The sequence below is a fragment of the Oryzias latipes genome, chromosome 24 (assembly GCF_002234675.1).
Source record: "Oryzias latipes chromosome 24, ASM223467v1".
NCBI classification, from domain to species: domain Eukaryota; kingdom Metazoa; phylum Chordata; class Actinopteri; order Beloniformes; family Adrianichthyidae; genus Oryzias; species Oryzias latipes.
Genome location: NC_019882.2, coordinates 4,376,672 through 4,402,361, shown reverse-complemented (window position 1 = coordinate 4,402,361; position 25,690 = coordinate 4,376,672). Strand labels below are relative to the sequence as shown.

Sequence of the window (25,690 nt, the reverse complement as noted above, 5' to 3'; positions counted from 1 at the left end):
TGTTTTTTTTTAGATTCGATTTTTCCTCAATTTTATGACTTTGTTGTGTTCTAGCATTCTCTCTATTCTCTAGATATCTTTTGTTTTTAATTTTATGGTGGCCTTAATACTTTTTTGTAGCTGGTAAAAGACTCAAGTCTTGTCACTAATAAAAAAAAGATAAATAAAAAAAGTAGTAGTCAGATTAAAAGACTAAAAATTTGAATCTTTGAATTCTGCATTTAATCGCAAGTTTTTTTTAATCGTTTCTTATCCATTATGATTAAGGAAATTCCCATCATTTTGTTAAATTAAAATCTAAGCATCAGGTATGTGTAAACAAACATATCCTCTAATGAACACAGTGAGACCCACACAAGTGTTTCCGCACATATTTATTCAACCCAAAGCCTTCATGAGAACAGACTTTACATATTTTACCATCTTGTCTTTCATAAAGTGACACTTTTATCAGTCTGATTAGTCACTTTTCACGTCATTTCTGTTTCAGAATAAAACTCAGTCCCAAAGATTGACTCATCAAGTGATTTATCAGACAAATCTGTGATGTATAACTCATTTTACTGTAACATGTGACAGGCGACTGACCCTGACCTCGACAGAATCTGACCAATAGTTTCCAGTGACATTCTAAATCTGACTGTGGAATCAAAGTTAAAGTCAGCCGCTGAAAACCAACTAAAGTTTCAATCACATTTTCATGCACAAAACAAAAAAGTTATTTACAAATTAAAATATTTCCTCATAAAATTGAACATTTTCACATCGTTTCTGTTAAACGCATTTTCAGCGAAAACAAATTCCTCGTCAAAGTCTTGATTACATTGATTAAAAAGAACTGACACATTTCTGACTGACAGAAAAACAATTCAGTCAGGGGAAATTTTTTTTTAATGTATGACATCCTTATAAAACTTATAAAGTGATTCTTTTTCCTTATGCTCATCAACCAGGTATTTCAAACTTACTAAGGCTATCAAAAGTTTAAAAAATTGTTTTCATGCTCTGAATTAACATGAGTAAAGTACATATTCAACTTTTTTCAAAAACACTTTTCATTACATTCACAAACTTTAATATCCACTGGCTTTTGTAGCAGAAGCTCCCCAAAGTAAAGGCCATGTCACACTGCGTACATTTTGCACATGTTGCACGGATGAAAATTGGTCATACGCACATAAACCTTGAAAAAGTGAGAAGTAGTTGTCTTTACGTGAAATTTTCACAGATTTATAGCGAATGAACCACGTTTGAGCTACGGAAGAAGTACCAAAAAACATGCAAAGAACACGTAAATCAACGTAGAAAAAAAACCTTGTGTGATTATTGCGCAGCTTATAAGCAACTCATTAGTGATTCGTGCGTCAATTACGTAAGGAATAATGGCAGACGACGTGCAGAATCAGAAATAATGCACGCCAATGAAGCCTGAATCGAAGTGCAGCCATTATCCTGCTTATACCATGTTCACTCATAAATAAATAAATATACAATCAGTTTTTAGTTCTTTATTCTTGATATTCTTTCGGTTTAGATAGCTTTTTTTCACATAAAGCAGACTATTTTGTTTGTGGTGTGGCACCAACCTTGACTGTAGAGGCAAAGAAAGCGATATATATGCTGATCGGCACAAATAAAGCATCAGTTCAGTCCCGCTTGTTTTTGTCCAGATGATGAAGCAAAAGTTTGTTTTAAAGCAGCCAGCGCAGTGATATAGAACATTTTGATTTAGAAATTATTTTTTAGGTGTGCATTATCACTGTGGTTTATCACATTTTAATCCACACCCAGCAGCCTATCAGAATCCAGTATTCAACCGGACCATAGCAAAAGTAATTTCAATGTGACCTATGCGCCGTATGCGTCATATAAAAGTCATACATTGGTGGTACATGCTTGAAAAGTTAGATGGACATACAAGGAACCGTCACAAATTTTTGCATGCATCTTGCAAAAATCAAGCAAAATTGTGCAAGGTTTACATAATAATTGCTTATAAACTACGTCAAACTGTGTAATTCTCTATTGACTAAAAATCTTGAACAGCTCAAAACCGGATTCACGTTAAGATCAGTGAATGACGAGCACAAAAAACTGTTATGAATTACGTTTATCATGCATGTATCACGAAAGACTTCACACATGGAAAATGCACAAAATGTACGTAGTGGCTGTTTGACATGGCCTTAAAGACTTGAGCTTTCCTTCCATTTCACCGTTGGTCAGTCTTAGATCCGCTAACAAGGGAGAAACTCTAGATTCACAGGATATTGAACCTGTGACCCTGATATCGGCTGTCTTTCCCCAAACATGTTCCTTAACTCTGCAGGTTGCCATGTAACTTGTCCTAACACAACTGTAATGCACTCTGACACCATTTGGACTTGCTAAAATTAAAAAAAGCCTCAGAATAAATGATTCAGAGATCAAGCATCGTAATCATGAAATAATCTGACAAATATCTGCAACAATATTGTCTTTTTCAAGAACTTACATCTATACAAGCCATCAAAATGAATCCAAAATAAGAAAAAAAAGCAGTTATCACTCAGAAATGATGATACATTTCAGCTCCTTCATCTAGCAGCAGTCATGCATTCTCATGGTGTTAACATTTCTGATGATTGAAAAGATTTTTCCGCTTAAAATTGTTCTCAAACCTTCAAAAGAACAGCCGCTCCTCATTTCTGTGGTTCAAGTTTACAAATGACTGTTCAAAGATCAGATAATAGCAAAATTACACAAATTGGTGTTTCCACTGTGTAAAGTTCAGTAAATCTTGAAATGGCAATCCTCATAAATCAACAGAACTTCATGCATCTGGCCAAGCAATTCAAAAGTAAGGTCAAAGAGAACACAATTATTGTGGCTCATCCAAATGGAAACATAGAGAAGGATAAAACCCAACAGGCCCACACATGCTGTACAAGTCATCTAGCACCAGTGAGGCAATTGTATTACTAAATCAGGATGTCAATGAAAATGTGAGCATTTGATTACTAAGCTGGTGATGAGCAGAAGCGACAGGTGCCCAAAAACATCCCAAAACGGAGTTGGTCGCATCAGAGTTGTATTGTGCGGTTCTTCTAGGGTTTGTAAACCCAATAAACAAAAGTAATCTGAGTACATTCAAAAACCAGTTTGATTAGCCCTGAAACTCTCAGTCTCATTTTTCTAGAATAAATCCACCTTTTAGGTGTGTAATGAAATGCACGTTTGCGATGTTGTTATGCCTCTACTCTTGTCGCATCATTTCATTGAACTTTCTCTAAAAGATGATGGAGAGTTTACAGCTTTAACTGACAAGCAGGTCACGGTGAGTAATAGCGGGTGTCAGTTTAAACAACAGGGAGACTGATGTGTGAACCACAGCGTCTCGTTGCTCATCTGGATAAAGGAGAACTTCTAACCCTACATAAATCACAATATATACATTACAAATACCTTTAGAATAAAAGGAGTGTTCACAAAGTGGTAAACATGTAAGACAAAAACCAGGAGTAACAGAAACCCCCAGAGCTCAACCGCTAATTAATTACATCAATAAATAAAGACCAGAAGCTGTTCACTCTTTTCCCTTCAGACTGTTCTGCCATGAGGATTCAGGTTCCCCCCTACTGTCCCGCTGCCCGAGCTGCTCTCTGCTGCTCCAGCATGGACCTGATGGCAGGGGAAAGCATGGCGGGCGACATGGCAGGCGTGAAGGGTCGGAGAGGATACTGGACACTTTTACCCGGAACGTAGATGCACTGAAAGAATTTCTGGCCTGAAAGACACAACACAGTCGTTATGATTTTTCCCCAAAGTATTCGGTCATGTTTCAGGAGCGTTTACCTGATTTCTTCTTTTCTGTAACATTGTCTTCAGCCTTGACGTCTTCTACAGAGAACACATGCAGTTTAATAATATTATAAAATGTCATTTAGAGAGAAGTACAAAAAAATTAAAACACACACCCCCCCTGATAAAAATTCTTTAAAAATCCAAAGAAATATAAGGAACAACCTTCAAAACGTTTATACAAAAGAGATTCCATGCAAAAAAAGAGAGATAAATATGTTTAAATTAATTTATTTAAGAATCATGTTTAGATTTATTTAAATTTCAAACTTAATAATTAAACACCCTTCAAGATTTATCTGTCCCTTCATATTTTGATATTTTTAAAAAACTTTCTTTAATCACACCTCGCAGTAGAAACAACTTATTTTGAGTAATCCTATTTTCAAAGTTTTCCTAGTGGTCTTTTAATTATGATTAGGCCGTTTTTAGCCCCACCCCCCTGGTGGTGGGGCTAAAAGGAGATCGTTAGAAATGAGCCTCTAAGTCAGGGGTCGGGAACCTATGGCTCGCGAGCCATATATGGCTCTTTTGATGGTCACATGTGGCTCGCAGACAAATGTTTAATTATCCTTTTTTTTTTCATTAGACCAGTCCTTCTCGGGCGCGATGCGATCCCAGAGGCGCGCAGTAGTAGCGGTGCTTGGAGAGAAAAATCTGCGCCAGCACTCTCAGTTTACTATTATTTATTATTTCACAGAGTTTGTACCATCTGGAAACCTGTGAACTGCCGTGCCTAAAACTGCGCGCTCCCGTCTCTGAGAAAGAGTGCGCAGTTGCGGAGACGGGATGTGTGAGGAAGAAGGCAGAGGGTGGGGGGGGGGGGGGGGGGACCGGCAGCAGGTGAATCGCGCAGGGATTGTAAAAACGTAAAACCTGCTGCCCGTCACTCACTGCAGCGTGTGAGTGTGTGTTTGCTGCCATGTCTTTCTCACATCTACAGAACATTCAGACCTAAGATCCCGTTTAAAGTCTCAACGCCTGCACGAAGCAGAAACTCACCACGTATTGCCCAGACTAGACCATCAGCAAAACTACTACGAGAAATACTCATCATTTATTAGCAACAGCATAACAATGTCATTAAAAAGAATCCACAGACTTATTGTACTTTAAAAGTGTTGAATTGCATCAAATGCACACATTCACTTGAATATTTAGTTTTAAACATATTGTCGCGGACTGAGTTTAACTTGGCTGTTGGGCCGCGTTAAAAGTTCTGGAGTTCATGGAACGCATCGATCAAGCAGAGATCTGATTGGCCCTCAGATCTGTCGCTCAGCCTGTTGTTAGGGAGTTTGGACCAATGGGGTTCAGCTATGGGCCGAATAAGGGAAATGGGAGGGCTGGAGCAGGAGCAGGTGAACATAAAGTTGGGAGAAGCGCTCTCGTCTCGGCGGGAGAGACTTAGGAGTTGCTGAGTTAATTGTACGGCGTTTGTTAGGGGTCTGCAGTAACCAGAATAAAGAACCTTAAAAGAGGTTAAGTCTCAGTGTGGTAAAGGGACACTACATTAATGTATGGCTCTTTCGAAATTACATTTAAAAATATGTGGCGTTTATGGCTCTCTTGGCCAAAAAGGTTCCCGACCCCTGCTCTAAGTTGTGGGGGGACCATTGGGGCAGAGAAACCCCGCCCCCTTCCTAGCGCCCATCTCTTTCAACTTTTCACGCTCTCCCGCTAGCTTACAGTCCTTCACAACCCCAACCTACCATCACCAATGCAACAAAAATGGCGAGCTGTATTGGATCCAAATGCTCAGATGAGGAAAACAAACAAAGCTTGTGCCCCCTCACCGTATTTTCTAAGTGACAAATACAATCTTTTTCATCTATTCGTCTGCTCCTGATTCACAGCGATTTTGAATAAAGAAATACACAGAAATGCATTTTGGGTCATCAGGAAAATGCCACAAGAACATGTTAAAAACACCAAAAACACAATTTTCAGTCGACTGGAGGATCTTCTTTCTCTCTCATACTAGTCAGGCTATAACTACCTATTAGTTCATTATGCTTCATGTAATCCCATAGTATAAGCATTTCAGATAGTTAGACTGTGTTTCTCATGCAGTTTTTTCACCAAAAAAAGACTTTTTGAAGAAGCTTTGCCTTTCATGCCAACAGTGATTTTATTTTACCCCGTTCACACAATAAAAACACCAACACTTTTTCTCATTCTGGTTTTCTTGTTATGAGCTCCACAAACCAAAATCAAGCTGGAATAAGGTGACATTTTAGTGCTGAAGCAGAAAATAAAGCCCACCTTTTGGGTAAACCTCAGAAACTGGATCTGCTGAGTCAGATATTAAGTCCGTGTCATAGAGCCGCTGTGTACATTTTGTGCACATTGTCAATTAAAATTGGTCATACGTCAAGCCAACACAGAACATGAACCGTGTGTGAACATGTGGAATTTGCGTATGCAGATTGCGCACAATTGCTTGGGATTGACATAATAATTGCGTATAAACAAAATACATGTAAAGTGATTCATTCTCAACCGACCAAAAACAAATAATGCATATTACGCACGTATCACAAAAGACCGAAATTTCGTACGTGAAAATGCTTAGAATGTAATTAGTGGCTGTGTGACGTGGCCTTTAGAAAAAGTGTCGTTGCAGTCATAAAGGTGACATGATCCACAGAATAACAAGAAAAACTGTTCAGATAAGTGTTATTATTGCATTAGAAATCTCAAAAGAACAACGTTTTAGCTCCTCTAACTCAATAAAGTATGGGAAAAAAAATCAAATTTGACATTACATAATGTCTCTTCATTCATGCGGAGTTAAACGGTGCAAATGTGGTGAAAATGATTCAGGAAACCTCAGGACTTACAGGAAGAAGGTCTTTTTCCATTCACTATTAACAATAAGCATATATACAGCGTCATAGTCACGAAAAGCAGCACTTAATAAAGCCTCGTTTGTCAGTGATGGGGTGACTGCACAGCTCAAGAGCACAAAAATATTAAACTTTTTTTTGGGAATAAACGGAGCATGAAGATCCAGCATGCATCAGACTTACTTATTTGCGGTGGATGCTTCTCTTTGTCTACAATTTCAAAAAAGGAGAAAAGGGAAATTTATCCCTGTCATGTGAACGTGTGTGCTTCACTTTTCTAAGTCCCTACCTTCAGCTTGTTTGACAGGTTTCCTTTCAGCCTTTGCAGCTGTGGAAGAGAAGACATCTTTATTGCAGGTTGTCAGTCCTGGATAATCACAGAGTTAATTTAGTGGTTCTGTAGGATTCTTTTTCTTCGATGTTATGCAGCATTGAAACTGTCTGCTAAAATAATGAATACGCATAAAGCAGCTTGTTTGTTTAGACTTCATTTGAGGATTTCTTGTTGTTAATCTGTTAAACATAACACAACATGAATCACATCTGTGTGTTTGACATTAACTATTCTAAACTCAGAAATTAAATCTTTGGCTTTAATTGTTTTCTTTTTAATGACTGTGCAGCTTTCCAAATCCCAAAGGTTCTTGTACACTTCTGTTGTGAAGCAGAGGACTACAGGTGCTGCACATTTATCAAAACCAGCAATTCACCACCACGACAAAAAAGCAAATAAATTTAAACCCAGGCTGATCAGTTCAGCTCAGATCTGGATAGCATGGTTTGAAGCAGAACCCTTTTTACTACCAGGTTTGTTGCCTTACAGACTATTTTGGTCACAAGAAAAGACAGCAGGACGGGAAAAGCATTGGACAAAGACCAGAGTTTATTCAGCTCCTTTTTGTTTCTTAGGCCACACCAATCAAAATGCCTCATTTCAGGCCTCATGAGTTATTTGAATCAAGAATTCTCAAATGAGCTTAAAGACATTTAAACCCGCAAAGTTCAAACCTTTGTAGAAAAAGTGTTATGAAATGAAAACAAAGATCTGAACGCAATTGAAGATTTATGCAAACTTGGTCGAGTGAACGGATTCTGCACAGAAGATATGGCACAGAGGAGATTGATTGACAAGGTCAACCGCCAATCAGGATTCCGAGCACAATGCGCTTTAAAACAATAAAAAATATTAAAAAAAATAAAATTGCACACAAAAAAGTAAAACAGAACTATAAGAAAAGTTAATCATCGCTTTAGATGGTTCCAAAACCTACATGTCCACCACTTCCTTAAAGGAAAATGTGTCCTTTCCCCAAAACACAAAGCAAGATCTCAAACCCTTCTCACTGGAAAACTCTACAATGCACACAATGAAAAAAATAAGTAAGCTAAAGAAAAATAACTCACTTTTCTTTTGTGGCTGCAATCTTAGCCTTGGCTTCCCTGTAATCAAAAAACACATCACCAAACAGAAACTACAGTTTCCTGGATGCTAAAACTGAATTGCATTATTAGATGATCGGTTACCTGATTTAGATGACCTGACAGGTGATTCTTTTCTGATGCTAGACGTCACATTCGCCCTCTTTTCATCTTGAAGTCTTTTGTATCTGTACCGCAGGGGACGTACTTTTGGATCGGGATCTGCTCAGAATAGTAAATGTCTCATTTAATAATAGAGATCTAACATTTGACACCAGCATAAAATGAGTAGAAGCTGAGTGAGAGAAGCTAGCAACAACGATCATAAAGCCAGAATTTTACCTTTCTTCTCTGCAGATGCTTTGACTTTGCGCTTGACAGCTGCTGCTCCATCAGTGAGGGAGAAGCACAATTAGTTTCCAATCAGCTCTCTTGTCCTTGATGTGATTGATCACTTGATCCATGCTAATTGATCCTTGTCAGCGGGTGTTACCTGTCTTTGCAGATGTTGATTTCCGTTTCTGTGTTGCAGCTGCAGGCCCTGACATAATGAGAAAAGACCTATGATTAACAGCTTGAGTAGCTTACAATTCATGCCAAACCAAAAGGTCCTTTTTTTTATGTCAAAAGAGGCGAGGTTAGTCATTTCATGAGATGCTGAAAAGGCTTCATTACTGTCTACTCCAGAAAATTCAAACTGTTCTTTGAAAAGGCAGCAAATTAGAAAAAATAATAAAAAGAAAAACAAAGAATATGTCCTAGAGTTTTGTTTTAACCGTCATTCTGTTGTCTTTGTAATCGTCCCACCCGTGGGTCAACTTAGATAATTACTTTAGGAGATGATTAAGCAGACCTTCCAAGGTCCAATCCTATTAATCCCCTAAACCATAATGACAAAGATCAAGTCAGCTTTAAGCATTCTTTGCCATACAAAAGACAAGAAAAACATAAGCGAAAAGTAAAAACGTATCATGAGATCAGCATACATTTGTTTTTAGTGCTTCCTTACACGTCATTTTAACCCTTGTGCTATCTTAGATGACCCCACCCTTACATTGACGTGTTCTCCCTACCATGACAAAGGTGGATAAAGGTGGAAAGATTTCATGTAATCCATGGACACCAGTGAAGATCACAAATCATTGAAGAAAAAAGGTTCAGCGCACTGTCTAGTGGGTCTAGATGACCCAACTTCCAATGTTAAAGTGCCTAGGATACCACAAGGGTTAAGCCAATGTTTGTTTTCCTTCTTTCCTGACATCTGATAAGCGTACAGACCTTATATTCCCATCAGTGGAACCAGGAAAACAAAAATAGTTGTCAGGAAACGTAAAAACAAAAAGATGAGTAAATAGGAAGTTCAACTTCATTTTACACTGAAAATGTGCCCAAAAAGCAGTATCTTAATTAGAATTTCAGCTCAATATAATGATATTGTTCATTCATGTATTGTATTTAAATTAGCCCAACAATGACAAAAAGCACGTAAAAAGCTTCCTGCTTTATTAATTCATTTAAAATGTGGTCTTATTCCCCATGAATTTCCTTTGAAATAATAATATTTATATTTGTGTCTTCATTCTACAGATGTATCTTCTAGCAATTTTTGCAGTTTTCTTGTTTTTCTTTAACATCTTTTATGCTTCCCTGTAGTTGTAAAGATATGTAGATATGTCGATTTTATTTAGTTTTTCCTGGACTTCCACCTCCAGGAGAGGCTTTCGTCAGAAAGTTTAGATCAGGTAAAACATTGCTTACCTTTTTTAGTCACTGCTTTACTTTTTGGTTTTTCCTTTTTAGCAGTCAGCTCTGCAAGAAAATGAAAGGGCAGATGTGCAAAGGTGAAAACTTTACCTCTTAGCAAGACTTAATCTAATATTATTAACCCATTCATTGATAGATGAGGTGCACGAGCCTCTAAGAATTCAATGTTTACAACTAAAATTCATCTGCATGGTCTTTTTCCCCTGAACATTTATGGGCTTGAAACACCAAAAGATCCAGCTAAAACAGATAATTATGTTTGTACATTCGTGCAGACTTCATTTTTTTTCAGTGAATGCACCCATAGCTCTTTGTGTCGCCATGTATCAGTGTTTAATGCTGCTGCTTGTAGTTACAGGAAGCAGTTATCTGTTTAATTAAGCATTTAGCCTGTTAGGCAAAGCATTCAGTACCTTTCACTGAATCAGCGGCCTTGACTTTTTTCTTTGTAGCTGAAAGTGACAATAAGGGAATTACTGCTAATGAGTGTATTTCACAGAAAAATACTGGTTTATGCAAATAAACTCAGTTAATAGTCTTTACCTTTCTTGGTAGGGGCTGATTTATCTTCTTCCACAACAGTCTCTGGTTCTTAAAGGAGAAAGTTTATGTTGTTGTTTTCAATTCATTATTTTCTGGTATTAAATATATCATTAAATCTGTGACAAACTCACAGAATCAAGAGGATAAAGAAAAAATCAATGCACCTTGAGGTGGAGCTGGAGGTGCAGCTGGAACATCAGGTGGAGCAGGAGCTGTAGTCTGGACCTCCGGTTGGACTGCTTCCTTGTGTTCTGGAGCCTCCGGCTCCTCGGGCTGGATTGGCTGAACCGGATCCACCACCTCTTGTGGAGGCGGTGCCACCGGCTGATACAGAGGTGGATATGGTTGATATGGAGCATACAGAGGCTGCATCAGGGGCGGAGGAGATTGTTGGTGATAAACCGGTGGGTGTGGTGGACCTCCAGGATGGACCGTCACAACCGGAGCAGATGGAGCTAAAAATATGAAAACAATTATTGCAAAAGTATAAAAAATCTATAAAACGGAATAATTTGAAGACATCTGGCACCGGTGATTACCTGACACCGTCGGAGGAGGGTATGGATTATCTGTTACTATGTGATGAACTGAAAAAGAAAAGACCCTTCAGAATAATGCAAATGTTTATGTGCCCACATATACATTGCCGCAAAACATTTGATTAAAATCTTGGTTGCTTACCATACCAGCCTGCAGGGGAGGGGCAGTAAACTGGTGCAGGTCTGCATGGACCAACTGGAGGAAAAAAACAAGGAACTTTTTCACCTTCATGTAGGTTATGTGGATTAAAGAAAATATGTTAAGAATATAATAAACAAACATTAAAAATTAAGCAGGAGCAACTGAAATGCTATTTTATTGATTAGAATATTTGAAAATTTATATTTTCTTCAGCAAAAACATTTTATTTTAAAGGTGTGGAATACAACTAAATAGGACATTTTTCTTCTTTTCCATTTTTTTCTTATTAAAAAGACAAAGTGTTGCAGTTTTATTTTGGATTTGCTTAAAAGAAAATATGATCTTTATTTTTTTTTATCACTACATCTGTTACTTAGGCAACAGTGATGAGGATAAAAACCTTTGGTTTACAATCACAATCAAAAAGACACAATTTCATACCTTCAGGTGCAGATTCAGTGAGGTGTTCCTGCTTTTTGGTCTCTTTTTCTGAATATAAATATAATCAGATTATTAAAATGGATTTGAATTATACATTGAAATGCTAAAACAAAAAATCTTAATCTATTACCTTTCTTTGCAGCCTTGCTCTTCTGTTTTAATTTGGCTATAAGGACAAAAAAGGAAAGTTAGAGTTTGTCATATTATCAGTCACTTTCTAAATCCTCTGCTTAATGATTGGAAGTTTTGTGCTTCACCTTTGAGAAGAGGTGCAAGTCTGACCCGCTTAGGTTTCGAGTCCAGATCTGCAATTCTGGGAAGACCTATACATAATGTGAGAAGATAATCATCAATAGTAAAAATAAAAATATGAAAAGTGATGAACTGTTCATGAAAAACGTAACAGTGTTGTCAGGCTCACCTTGTTTTTGGAGTTTTTCAACAGGGCTCACAGACTCCAGACCTTAAAGCAAAAACTCAAGAAGTTAAAAGACAATTTATGCATCTGGATTCATCTCACTGAACAAGGTTGAGTACATTTTCATTTTAAGAAAAACTACTTTGGCTTTTTCTTTTGCTAGGTTAGACAGCTTTTATTTGGCCCTTTTACATTAAACTTAGATTTACCTTTTCTCCTTCTCAAAGCGGAAACCCTCCTGGGAGCACCTAAAATTAAAAAATATTAAAACTGATCAATTTTTAAAAACTGTCAGTTATGGCATAAGGTAGCACAAAATGCTCATTTAATGTCAATTTGTGGCCATGAGAGACAAATGTTCGGCCACAAATTCATAATTTGTGGAATTTTTTTTAATGTCTTCTAGGTTTTTAGGTATTTTTTAATGTATTTTATGTACTTATGTTTGTAAAAAAAAAACACAGCAAAGTAAAATTGCTATTAGTTAATATTCTGTTATAATGTTTACAGTTTGTCAGAACAAACAGAAGGTTTGTTGTGTTTAACCGGCCCGTGATGACAGTTCTGATGTTTTCATGTGAACAACATGTTAACAATAAGTGTGGTAAAGTAAAAACGTCCCACTAACCTTTGCTTTTTCCGCTAGGAGGTTCTTTGCTCTTTGCGGAGTGCAAACAGGGACACTCTGAAATCAGAAACAAATAAATTTAAATTACACACTAAACCTGACAGAACAAACACTCTCTTTCTTTGGTTCGGACCTCCAGGTTCAGGTTCCGCTGCTTCGTCTTCCACCTCAGGCAAAGGTTTCATCACATTCACTGTTGCTCTTTCTTCTTCGTTGTCTTCGTCATCTTCCTCTTCCTTATCCTCCTGTTCATGCACTTTGGAATCTGCCTTGGTTTCTCCAACTTCTTCCTCCTCATCTTCCTCATCCAGCTGGCTGGAATCTGATGAGCCAAGTAGCATTTGAATGAACTCAGAATGCTTTAGAAACTAAACCCCTTGCCAAAGTTTCATTGATTAAAATGGTTACAAAAATGATCTTAGATGGTCAAGATGGTTGCCAGATTGAGCGGTTTGGATTTGGACTTAGCTTTGGATGGGTGACCATAATTTGGATGGATTTGAGGTTAGTTCCTCATAAAAAAATACATTTCAACCAGGGACAAACAGTCTGGGGAGGCACCTGTCGTTATGAGATGCAGCTATTAATCATAAAGTAAATATGCGTCCTCTTATCTGTTATACAAATGCCATTTATAGGTACGATTCTATTCATTTTTATACTCATAAATATATATTATATATATATAGAATATATTCTCTGTATTTTGAGTACTTTCTGTTACATTGAAGAGTGCAAAGTGAAGCAAGATTGCGCAATTCCATGCAAAATTGCTTGTGTGTGTGCCTTTAGTGTATTCAGCATATGCTGATGATGTGACGCTTTATTCATTTTTTTCCATACATTTATATTTCACGTCCTTACTTTCTATTTAATAGGTTTCACGTTTGTCTATTGTTTGTTTAGTGTTTGACATAAAGCTGCACTGACAAGACAAAAGGTGAGGCAGGCCGGAAATCACCTGTGCTTTTTGTGATAATCATAAAGAAACATTAGATTATATGTTTGATTAATGCAATTATACGTTTTCGGGAGGATTTTTACTCTTGTTTTTGCATCAATTTCTTTTTAGTTACCTCAGCTGATTTGATTCATCTATCCCATTTTTTTGATTGTTCTTTATGTAGGTGAAAAAAAAGACATTTTGGACATTTTCGGGCTGGAAAACCATGACTCTATCTGGCAACGCTGGACAACAGTTTAAAACATTCTTACAGGCAGACAAGAACGTGGACTCCATTGTGTTTCACCCACCTGTTTCTGCCTCCACCAGCTCGTCTTCATCCTCATCCTGTGTGAGCTCCTCTCCACCCTCAGCTTCATCGGTCTTTGGTGCCTCCTCCTGGTGAGGGAGGGCTGCTGCAGCCGCAGCTTCAAAGACACAAAACAGCTTTTTTGTGCACCAACAATCCTTTGATATTTGACTGCTGTGATGTAAAGATCATCGATGCTGTACCTGCCAACAAGATGTTATCATCCTCTTCTTCATCTTCACTTAGTTCCTCCTCATCACTGTAAGATTCTTTGAACTCTTCGTCCTCCTCTTCCTCCTCATTTTCGTCCTGTGATTCATAGTCATCACTTGTTGATAAGTCCCCACTGAAGCCTTCATCAAGCTTTATGGAGATGTCATCTTTCTCATCTTCATCACCTAAAACTCCACTATCTGAAGCTGACGACAAGGGGATGATGGATTCCTCCTCATCGTGGTCGTCGTCATCCTCAGGTTCATCCTTGTTCTTTTCGTCTACTGTTACAAGGACGTCTTCGTCAAAATCTTCATCCTCAATGTCTTCCTCTTCTTCTTCATCATCAGCAAAATGCTCAGAGGTTGCGATGGAGTCATCTTCCTCGGATTGGTCCAAATCATCGTCTGTGAATTTCAGATCTTCTTCATCTCTTTCATCATCATTTTTGATTGGAGGTAAAGGAGGAAGATCTTCCTCACCAAGAGGTTTAAGATCATCCTCTTCTTCATCCTCGCTATCGATCACAAGAGGAGGAAGATCAAGACTCAAGTCATCGTCAGTGTCTGCAGGTAAATCATCACTGTCAGATGTTGGAACATCCTCATCTGAACTCTCATCTTTTCCTTCCTCTTCATCACTTGAAAGAAGTAACGATTCACTGACATCTGAAGAGTCGAAAACTTCTTCATCACCAGTTGTATCTCCTTCATCAGACAGAGTTAGGTCTTCATCACTCTCTTTCAGATCATCAAGTGCCTCAGCTTCAGAATCCATGGACAGAGCAAACTCTTCATCCTCTGACGTGAAAACAGGTTCAGGGGAAACTTCCTCAGAGGACTCTTCTTCTTCTTCTTCAACTGGCTCATCTGTGGCTACAGCCTCATCTTCCTCCTCTGCCTCAGACATTTTTTCATCTTTGTTCTCGTCTTCATCAGCTGCTTCCTCTTCTAAATCATCCTCGTCTTTATCCTCAGGCTTTGGTTCAGGTTCCGCCTCATCTTTGTCTTCTACTTGATCTGCAGTTGCAGGTGCCTCGTCATCTTCATCTGCTTCCTCTGCTTCCACCTCACCCATGTCTTCATCAGCAGGCGGTTCAACTGCTTTGTCCTCTTCTATATCCTTGTCATCTTCATCCTCTGTGATGTCTTCTTGCAATTTTTCATCTTTGTCTTCCTTCGCTTCTTTATCTTCCTCTTCCATTTTCTCTAACTCCTCTTCCTCCCCCTCTTCCACAATATCTTCCTCGCTGACTCCACCTTGCTCCTCCTCTTCATCCCCATCCTCCTCAGTTTCCATGTTTTCTCCTTCTTCCACCTCTCCTTCTTCCTCTTCTTCAGCTCCTTCTTCATCCTCTTCTCCATCTTCCTCCACCTCCCCTTCTTCTTCCTCTTCTTCATCTCCTTCATCTCCATCTACTACTTCTTCTTCCTCCCCTTCCTCCTCCTCTTCAGTTCCTTCCTCATCCTCTTCTACTACTTCTTCTGCCTCCCCTTCTTCCTCTTCTTCAGCTCCTTCTTCATCCTCTTCTCCTACTTCCTCCACCTCCCCTTCTTCCTCCTCTTCTTCATCTCCATCTACTACTTTTTCTTCCTCCCCTTCCTCCTCCTCTTCAATTCCTTCTTCATCCTCATCTACTACTTCTTCCCCTTCGTCTTCAGCTCCATCTTCATCCTCATCTACTTCTTCCTCCTCTAATTCTTCTTCCTCTCCTTCCCACTCCTCTTCTTCTTCATCCTCCTCGCCTTCCTCCTCCTCCTCTTCTTCTGCTTCTGCATCTTCACCATAATAATCTTCATATTCTTCAGCAAACTCCTCTTCATCATATTCTTCATACTCATCATCATCGTCTTCCTCACCCTCCTCTTTTACTAACTCCTCCTCATCCTCTTCTTCCTCCTCCTCCTCTTCCACATCTGTCACTTCCTTCTGAATTTGCATTTCTAAAACTGCAAGAAAAGTGAATTAAAGATAAAAAATAAAGAAAACAAAAAATTGAATTTAAGAAAAAGTTCAAAACATTTTTATTTTTTAACCTTGTGGAATTAACATTTCATTCTGCCTTCACCCGACACTAACTGGGATAGGCTCCAGCAACCCACCGACCCCAATTTAACGGGTTTGGAAAATGGATGGATGCGTAAAACATTCATCTAAAAAGTCAATGTTTGAATTCTTGATTGGAATTTTGTCTTAAAGTTTAGTGTGTTTTATATATAAGTACACAAAGCCGATACAACTAAATCTAGTGTTTGTCTCGGCTTTATTAGTTTTGTACCCGTTTTTTTTTTTCCAGCTCAGATGTGTCGAAAAAAGGAAGCTTTTCCCAAATACAAACCTTTACTTCTTGGTGGCAGAAATTCTCCTGGACAAAGCAAGACAAAAAGAACTTTTAAACAAAAACTGGGTAGCAAAAATGAAAGGCAAAATGTACAAAACTAAACACAGAACACATTTAGTTTTTAAACATGGGAAGAAGCGATTAGCAGTGTGAAAACAGACACACAGAACAAAACATTTTTGAGAAAGAAAATGCATCAGACTTTCTAGCAAAAAGCAAAACAATCTAATACAACACTTTAACTAGTATTTTTCAAGAATGATAATTATTTCTTGCTATGAGCTTAGTTGGCAGTTATCTGGAGGATGGGGACAAAGCCTTGTTTGTTAATTTTAAATTAATTTCTAGAGATAAAACAAATTGAATACCTTTTCCTTTCCAACTCTTCAACTCTTCTTCCTCCTCCAACCAACTTGTGTCTTTGAAATGGTTCACAGATTCAATCATAAAATCTGTTTGAATCTTTTAAATTCACTCCCTGAATGAACTTTTATTAAACATACAAACTAAACACAATTTAGTCCTGAAGGTGTTTTTGTTTCTAATATTATAAGGCTTTAGAAAGACTTAAATTAAGTGCTCCATAAGTGGTCATCTTTTCTAGTGCAAAATCTTTTCTAGTGCAAAATCAAATCACCACAATTGCAGCATAAATTATCTTTATATCTATAGCGGATTCTTTTTAGGGTCGTGCTTTTGCAGAAAAAAAAAAAGACAGCAACTGAACATCACCAGATTTAAAAAAAAAACATGCTTTTCTTTAAATCTTATTTCAGAGCTAAAACAAGAGAAAATAAAAGTGAGATGAAACCAACCTTTTTTCCGAACTGCATATATAGTTCCTAGAGAAGATAGAGAGACTAGTTAAAATGCAGGAATTTCAAACTTTAGGAAGAAAAAAACAAACACAAGGTTTTTAGGGATACCTTCTTCTTCGGGAGCGATCAGGCTGGCCCCAAAGTTTATGATCGCAGTGAAAACGTTTGATGATTCCTCCACAGCATCATTCACCACCTTCATGGGGTCAGAGCTGATTTTATTGATGCCTCCTGGGAGCAGATGATGCTAAATTAGGTGGAATCCTGAATTTTATTGTGAATTGGTGACATATAGCATGAAAGGGTTAAAGAGCCCATATCCTTTCAAAATAAAAGCGTGAGCATCCAAACATTTGAATCCACCCTCCAATTTGATCACCTAAAGCACCGTAAAAGTGTTGTTCAAAAGCATAAAAAACATTTCCAACACACCCTTTTTATTAAAATGGAATCATTCTGTTTGTTGGTTCTGCATAGGCTGTGCAGGTGTTTCCTCTTGCTGTACTGATAATTCAAAGTTTAATTATAGACTGCAGTGTTTCAATTGATAAAAAAAAAGTTTTGTCAAAAATTTTATTCCATATCAAGTGAATTCTGTGCTCACTGAAAGTAAAACTTGCCCAGCTTTGCGCATCTTGTTTAAACACAAAGATGGAGATTTCAGTGCCACCTTGATGGATTTCATCATCCTGTTGAGGATCGGCTGCTCCCGGCGATGCTAAACTCAGTCAAGCTCAAGTTCAAAAACCCCAGAACCTTCAGAATCTGATTAGAAGCAAAGGTGCTCTTGACGGGTTTACGGGGTATTTGAACTTCAAAATAAAAGTTTGCTGCCCAGCCCATATCACTGGAATACTACCTCCAGTACTTTTAAATGCTATAAAGCATGAAGCAACACACAAAGCTGCATGAGACAGTTTAGAGTTTTTAAGATGTTAGGGGATTATAATTGTTAGGTGGGTCTACAGTTAGTAGCAGATGGGGGGGGGCTTGCCTCGACGCCCCGGATCCTTCCAAACTTTCCTGATGCCAGAAGGTGGATGATCTGGTTGGGTGAGAAACAGTTGGATGATGCAAACAGGTTAAGGCATTACAGAGAGGGAAAGGGAAGCTTTTACTGACAAAATTAAGGATTAAAATCAACCAAATAAGTATTAAATGTCCGAAACTATTAAAAAAATGTTTAAGGAAAAGGAAAAAAATGAAATAAATCTTCAGTGATCTTATGAAAAAAACATAATCCGTTAGTTTTGCATTAAAATATGAGATGGATTATTATGTTTGAAATAAGAATTAAAGGGAAAGCTGTAAAAGAAAATTGCTGCTGAAAACCAAACATGTTTTAAAGGAAAAGAAACAAAAAGCAACTTAAACTGTTCGTATTGTACCTGAAATAGTTTTATAGTCCATGAGATCAAACATAATGACAAAGACACATGTCCAAGTGATGAGCAGTGCTAAAACCAAGATCCAGGCCAGCGGGGAGCTGAAAGTGGAGTGGAGGTCATCTGTAAAGGTTTTCTTTGACATCCGTCCGGAAGGTGTACCAGCTTCTCCGTTTTTACTGTCGATGACCATGGTGGTGGTCACTGACGACCGAACTACACAACGAAGAGAAACGAGTCTTATTATGCAGAAAATGACCCTTCAGAAAACCTCACAAAAACATTATTGTAATTTCCACATCACCTGCTTCTGTCACAAGGCTTTACGCTCAGTGATGGGCTACCAAACTAATTGACACTTGAAAAGGTTTAAACCTTGTTATTAGAAATTCAAGAAGTTGTTTTAACTCATCTTTGCTCTACACCTTTCCAAGCTTTTCTCAAAATCAGCACAGTTGAGTATGTTTTGTCTCGTTAAGGGCTAAAAATAAGTACATTATTATGAAAATGAGTCAAAATCCTTTTGCGGTACACTCTTGACAATAGAAAAACTTGATTTAAGACTCAAAAAAACTCAAATTCCTCTCTAATTTTTGGTTCAATTTTAAGAATTTTAAGTTCAGTAAATGTCCATTGTTGTTTTTTGGGATTTATGTTTTAAGAATAAGTGCTAGTTTTAGATATTTGTAAAGATTTATTAAGATGGGTCAACCTTTACTAATATTTTTTTACTAAGATTTTTACAATTGATTTAAAAATAAAGAGTAATTTCAACTTATCATACTAGTTTTTGTCGTTATAATCAAAATAAACTACAATTATTTTCCATAAAAACTCAAAATATACAAACTATTTGCAAGCAACTAGCAAGAAAAAAGGCATGTTATTGGGTAGGAAGAACATTCAATTTGAAATAACTAACAGTTAGTTTTTCAGCTCATTTTCCCTTTTTTGAATGCTTAATGGCCTGCTGCATGGGCAGATCATTTTAGTACTTTCTAGTGATTTTCTTCTTAAAATTAGCATTCTTTCTTTAATTTTTAGATATTTTTGAAGAGTAAGCAGGTAGTGGAGGCTGCCAGGCCCACATGATCTCCCTTCTACCACCATGCTTTACACTGTTTTACTGGCTCTCATTAGGGAAACGGATGTTTTTTATTTTCAGAAAAAAGAATCAATTCTTATTATTTTCTACTATACACATGTTTATTTTATTTTTATTTTTTTGTACTTTACCCCACTTTATTTTTAGCAAAATTCCCCCAAATTGCTGACCTGTTGTGAATGTATAAAACTTCAGCAGTTTAAATTTTTAAAAAGTATGGTCTTAGGTAGAAGTGGTTGTGTAACCCTTGTGCTATCCTAGGCACTTTAACATTGGGAGTTGGGTCATCTAGACCCACTAGACAGTGCGCTGAACCTTTTTTCTTCAATGATTTGTGATCTTCACTGGTGTCCATGGATTACATGAAATCTTTCCACCTTTATCCACCTTTGTCATGGTAGGAATAACACGTCAATTTAAGGGTGGGGTCATCTAAGATAGCACAAGGGCTTTAATAATTGGGGAAAACAAATTACACACTTTTCTGCAAATTTTGCCCAATTTGTTGTAAAATAGACAACATGCATTTGATTTTGCTTCATCTTTTGTTGTACACAATTAACAGTTGAATTCTTTACTTGTTTGTGTGAAGGTCTTTGTTTTTGCTTTTATATTGAATTCTTTTCATTATGGAAAGTACGTGGTCTTATAGATAACTTATAAATAAAGGTCCATTTGATTTCCCTTCATGGGTTGATCTAAACTGAGGCTGTACTTCGTTCTTCAAAGTTTTTTTTTTGTCCATCCATGTTCAAAGAGCATGACCACAGAGGAGTCCCGTTGTGTGAGAAGCGTTTCTATAGATAATCAATGATTGTGTGTGGATCCTCCTTCCCATAAAAAAGAAACGGTCTCGTTTCTACTGTTGCTGTAGCTCTGCCAGAGGAGATCAGACCACCTGTCCGATCTCTTCAGCTTGTGCTGGCAGCTACAGTATAGTTACCCCCTTTCCTGCTGACTCAAACAGCTTAGCCGGCCTTTAAAAACACAGCCACACACACTCGTGATACTCTGCATATGCACCCGAGATTCTAACCAATCTGTCTGAAGTATAAAATCTGCAGTCCAATCATGCAGACTGCCGTAAAATAAAACTAAAATCATGAAGCAGAAGGCGGGACTATACAAAGAGGCTTCAGCATGTTATCTGTTTCCGGTGATTTTAGGACTAATTTTTATGTCAGATTGGCAAAGCTCACAGGTTACATGTAAATATGATCAGATCTACTCAATTTGGAGCGTCCAAACATTTTTCAAGAAGAGCATTTTTACATCTAATATACAAGATTAAGAGCACGAAAGTTCAAAGTAAAGATGCTTTGACACTGATAAGTTTGCTACTCTGCTAACTTCAGTACTTCATCCGGGATTCTCCTTCTGTCCTCACTAAGGAAAAAAGCTCTGAGATTCTAGGGACAATAACTTATTCCCAACAAAAAAAAGGACAACTTGCCCTTTACTGAATGGTTTACTGACTGGTTCCCAAAGGTCAAAGTAACCTCAAGGTTTGGCATCTGTCCGGAGGCCTGATTAAGATTGTTTGCACGCAAACCGGTCGAAGCACACGAAAGTTCTGTTACACTTATTTATTAACTGGATTGTGAGAGTAAACAAAGAAAAAGAACATTTTGATCATTTTCCAATAAAAAGTTTATGCTGATAAATCTGTGTTTTGCATGCAATTTTATTTGATTAGTCGAATTTGTACATCTTTGCAAAACAGGTTAATTTTAACAGCATAATTTAGTGCAAGTCCCTTACAGAAAATGGCAAGTAAACAAATATATGATGAAAATCACAACTTAAACAATAGAATCACAACTGAAACATTAAAATCACAAATATTTTATTAGTTAAGATTAATTTTAACCCAGAACCTAAGAACAGTTTTCTCTCTAAACAAATCAAGTTAGACAGTTTTTCTTTGATCATTTTGGGTAGCAGTAATTAACAGTAGCCCAAAATAAATACATAAAAAAAAACATTGATGAATTTAAAAAAAGCCAAATTTACACTAAAATTTTGATTCTGGATCTGTAATAAAGATGTCTGAGATGAGGGTGTGCCTTCTTTCAAAATCAATATGTACTTCATATTTGTCATTTAATTTTATAAATACTTATGTATTTTTGTAATGTACTGCACTTGTGGTGGTAAAGTATAAACTTAGGGAAACAGATAAACATGACATATAGAAAAAAGATAATAAACGGTCCCTTCAAATTAGAATTGAGTGCGCACAAAATATTATTGAATGGATTTGAAGAAGGAATCTAAAAAGTGGATCGCCCAGTTTGAGCTGTTGCAGCTTTTTCAAAAGTTAACTACAGCATAAAAGAGGTAAAACTTATGGGATAAGTTTACTTCCTCTCTCTCCTTTTAAAGCAAACAATTAAACTCTTTTTGATAGACTTAATATTTAAGGGTTTAAATGTGCCATGTACTTTATGCATAAGTGCTAATTAGTGTATTTATGATTAATAGTAATTGAAACTGAATATTTACATGCACATATATGCATTTTTTATATATTTTTCAATAAATGTATGACTAATTAAACTAAATGTGATGTATCTATTCTGTTTTTGGTCTTCTATTTGGTTCAATTATTGTGTTTATTCCTTGAAACAAACCAATTCCCAAAACCCCCAAATCCAAATTTGACCCCATGGGTAATTCAGGGTTAAAACCACATTAAAAGATGAAAAAAGAAAAAAAAAAATCAGTTTTCACATTAAGCTAAGAAAAACGGTTTTTGTTTGGATTTTAATGTTAGAGTGGAAGTTTGTCTGCATGACACTGAAAGCTGTTTAGTCTATACTTGAAGGTCTGTTCCAAAGCTTCTTCAAACCTGGTTTGTCAAAGACTGCTATTTGCTATGGAGGAATGTGTGAAGAAGCAGAGTTTAAAAAAAAAAAAAAAAAAGTCTGTCAACAGAGCGACCTGAGTGGTCCTGCTTCCTGCTTTTGGTCAGGACCAGATCAGCATCGTTCTGGTTGAACTGCAACGACTTTACAGGACGTTTACTAGAGCAGAGCTGGCAGTCTGAGCTGCTGGAGGAAAGCAGTTTAGACAGTAAACCTGTGATTTTTGTGATTCTTTTGAAATTTGTCATTTGTTTAAAACTTGTTAACGTTCACGCAACAGTGGTTTTGGCTTTCTGTGTGTCATTCTGGGATCAGCTCATAGTCCCCCTCTTTAATGGGAGTCAGCATCCCTTCATGAGGAAGTGATGCTTTTCAAACCTCATTTAGACACTTTCTGACAATCTGCTTGAATTAAATCAAATCAAACTTCATTTATATGACACTGTTCCTTTAAAAAAAAACATGGCACAAAGTGCTTTACATTAAGACCAAACAAAATTTAAAAAAAGAAAGAAACGATCATGAAAAGTTAAATAGAGCCCCCTCCCCAGACCTACGCACAACCCCCCTCCCCTTATCCACCTCCCACCCCCTATCTGACGGAGATAGACAACAGGAAATAGGCTGAGCATGAAAACAAAATGTTAGTTGTTGGAAACACTAATATTTGGGACCTCCCTCTCTGTGAATAGCTGAATAGCCAGCCAAATGCAGCATCACAGGTCGGGGACCAGCCTCACCTCTGGCGGGGGGTTGACATCATTGTTGGCTCAAATACTTTGTTACCCTTTATAATGTTGGGATATATGCAAGTTTTCCTCTCCTAACAGTCTCAAAGTGATCTAGCTCAGTACTTTTCCCCAGCATTGGACACAAACTGGTCATATGTTTATAAAGACCAATGGAAAATATTTTAAGACAATAATTCTACAATAAAAAGGGCATGAATCACAACTTAAATGACAAACAGCACTTCCAAAAAGATGTTAAGAGGTTCAGACCAAAATAGACTATTCAGGATAAAGTAACGTTAAGCATGGATCATTTAATAATGCAGCTTTGAGCAGTCTGCAAACAATAAACCATAACTTTCTAATAAAATCGTGTGCAAATACATAATTTACTGTGGATTTAATGAAACTTAAACATTAAATCTTTACCTTCATGGCCTTCAGTCATACTCCTGAAGTTTCCTGTCCAGCAGTAAAGTCTTAATCCAGATTAATGTCCATGAAAAGAGACAATGTGGATTTTTTCACTCCAAAGAATAGTTTAATCCAACTGTATGACAACCAATCCAACATTAAACGTGTGGAAACTCCCTTCCAGAGTCAAAGTTTTGCAGTGGATGAACCTGAAGAGACCAAGTTTGGGTAGCCGGGGGGGTCTCTGCCCTATGCCTGGTTGGGACTGTAGACAGAGAAGCCCCCCCTTTTTCTGCTCAGACAAAATTAGATCAACTAGGAGGGACAGGAGGCTGACGGGTGCGAGAGAGGGAAGACAGATTGAAGGTAACTTTAGCAGGCCAGTCAGTACAGTGGCATAGTCCCTATGTGGAATATGATCTAATACTGAATAAAATGTATTATAATTGTTTGGATTTGAGGTATTTCTACCTTCATCTTGGTTCCACGGATTGGATCTAGACCTTTTTAGGCACTAACGTCCTGTTTCGGAAGCTAAACCCCAGATTTATTTTTAGAGTGGTTCTCTGCTACTGGCATTCTGCTTCTCCTTTTAAGGCCAGAGGCGTGACCTCAGCATGCCAACCCAACTAGCTCCCCTCCAACATCTCTTCCTGACTCCCCCCGTCTGTGAAGATCAGGTGGAGAGCAGAACGTGCAGCAGGATGGCTGAAAAAGAAAGTTTTGTATTCTTTTGTGCAAACAAGACCAACAAAAATATGGTTGAATAGAAGTATTAAGTCATTTTCAATTAAATTAATAGACATTATTATTGCGAGTACAGAAATATGACCAAAATTCAATTAAATATATAAGATGCTTTTAGGCTCAGATTTAATGAACCATGTCAAAAGAGGATCCTGATCCTCTACTGCCCTCTTGTGTCCTTCTTTTGCATTTTTCTTTTCTTTTTTAACTTGCAGCTGTTGTGTTTTCACTGTAATCTGCAGGATGACATGCAGGAGCTCCGGCATCACACCTTTAGCTGGATGGTTAAGTTCACCTGACCACGAGTGACCTTTAAAAAGCATGAATCCCACCTTTAAGTGTGCCTTCAACTTCTCAATGACATCTGTGCTGACTTCATATTCAAAACGCAACATGCAGCATCTCTGGGGCTTTTAGAGCTTTTGTGTTTGTAAAATTCTATTTAAACTTCATTACTTTGAGGACAATGAGACGGAAAATGAGGGTTTCAAAGATTTTAGGCTGAAATAATTTAAAACTGATGCAAAAACTAGCAAAATGTCTACAAAGAACGATGCCTTTTTCCTAAAATAGACCTCTGGTGCTAATTGATTTAAATTGAACTTTAAAAACACCAGTTGTAACTTTTTAATGTTGTATGTTATTAATTTGTAAAATGAACCATCGTTAATTCTTAATAAAGCGACCCTTGTATTGTAACAATAAAAAATATATTTGATTAAAATATATTCCACTGCCGTGGAATAAAAAAGGTGATATGTTACAACATCAGCATGAATTGATCAATCAGAGCTATATTTAGTTTTTCTTTACAAACCATCATCTGTTTATTCTAAACATTTAAAATCTGCTTTATATTAGCTATTAAACTATTGGCAAAAACAGAACTTTTAAAATCCAAAAATATATTTAATCCACTCATTGTTATTCCTTTATCTTGTAAGCTAAAACTATATTCATGTTTAATTCAGATAAATGTTTTCATTTATTAGGTCACACTTAGTGCTTTCAGCTCCCTGCACTTTAAAAACTAATGATAGAGAAAACAAATGGCTGAGCATTAACACTGCCTGACTCATTGGCCTTGATGGAAACATTTTAGAACTCTGACTTGGGTAAAATAGGGGAAAAAAGTCTGACAGGTGTCGGAAGACTTTTTATTAAAAAACACAATTTAAAAAATCCCTTGAATGTAATTATTATGGCTAACACAAACAAACTAAATTAAATTTT

The 25,690-nt window shown here is 37.2% G+C and overlaps 1 protein-coding gene across 12 annotated transcripts; it reads right to left on the bottom strand.

The window, feature by feature from the left end:
• Positions 1–359: 359 nt before the first annotated feature.
• On the bottom strand, positions 360–24,008 carry LOC101171376 (spore wall protein 2). Of its 12 annotated transcripts, none has more exons than XM_023952744.1 (32): positions 23,726–24,008; positions 18,597–18,809; positions 18,203–18,253; positions 17,317–17,439; positions 17,206–17,232; positions 16,759–16,809; positions 16,388–16,414; positions 14,040–15,998; positions 13,838–13,948; positions 12,717–12,905; positions 12,584–12,640; positions 12,165–12,203; positions 11,959–12,000; positions 11,795–11,860; positions 11,668–11,703; positions 11,538–11,585; positions 11,097–11,150; positions 10,955–11,002; positions 10,580–10,870; positions 10,416–10,463; positions 10,286–10,324; positions 9,867–9,917; positions 8,602–8,649; positions 8,451–8,492; positions 8,214–8,330; positions 8,094–8,129; positions 6,979–7,017; positions 6,873–6,899; positions 6,684–6,707; positions 6,106–6,132; positions 3,835–3,879; positions 360–3,766 (listed from the first exon to the last, which is right to left on the bottom strand). In XM_023952744.1, exons 1-32 carry the CDS (start codon positions 23,742–23,744, stop codon positions 3,615–3,617), a joined length of 4,146 nt encoding a protein of 1,381 aa, XP_023808512.1. In that variant the 5' UTR covers positions 23,745–24,008; the 3' UTR covers positions 360–3,614. The 12 variants fall into 12 exon arrangements, 11 of the variants coding, with proteins under 11 accessions (XP_023808512.1, XP_023808511.1, XP_023808513.1 ...); XM_023952743.1 differs by having other exon boundaries at positions 13,838–13,954; positions 23,726–24,005; XM_023952745.1 differs by lacking the exon at positions 6,684–6,707 and having other exon boundaries at positions 6,106–6,135; positions 13,838–13,954; positions 23,726–24,005.
• Between the last annotated feature and the right edge of the window lie 1,682 nt (positions 24,009–25,690).

Excerpts from the sequence above, each read along its gene's own strand:
- LOC101171376 (XM_023952743.1), bottom strand. Across the intron at positions 16,810-17,205 it reads ATATGCAGTTCGGAAAAAAG|ACACAAGTTGGTTGGAGGAG; the intron begins GTTGGTTTCATC and ends ACCATTTCAAAG. Across the intron at positions 9,918-10,285 it reads GGCCGCTGATTCAGTGAAAG|AGCTGACTGCTAAAAAGGAA; the intron begins GTACTGAATGCT and ends ATTTTCTTGCAG.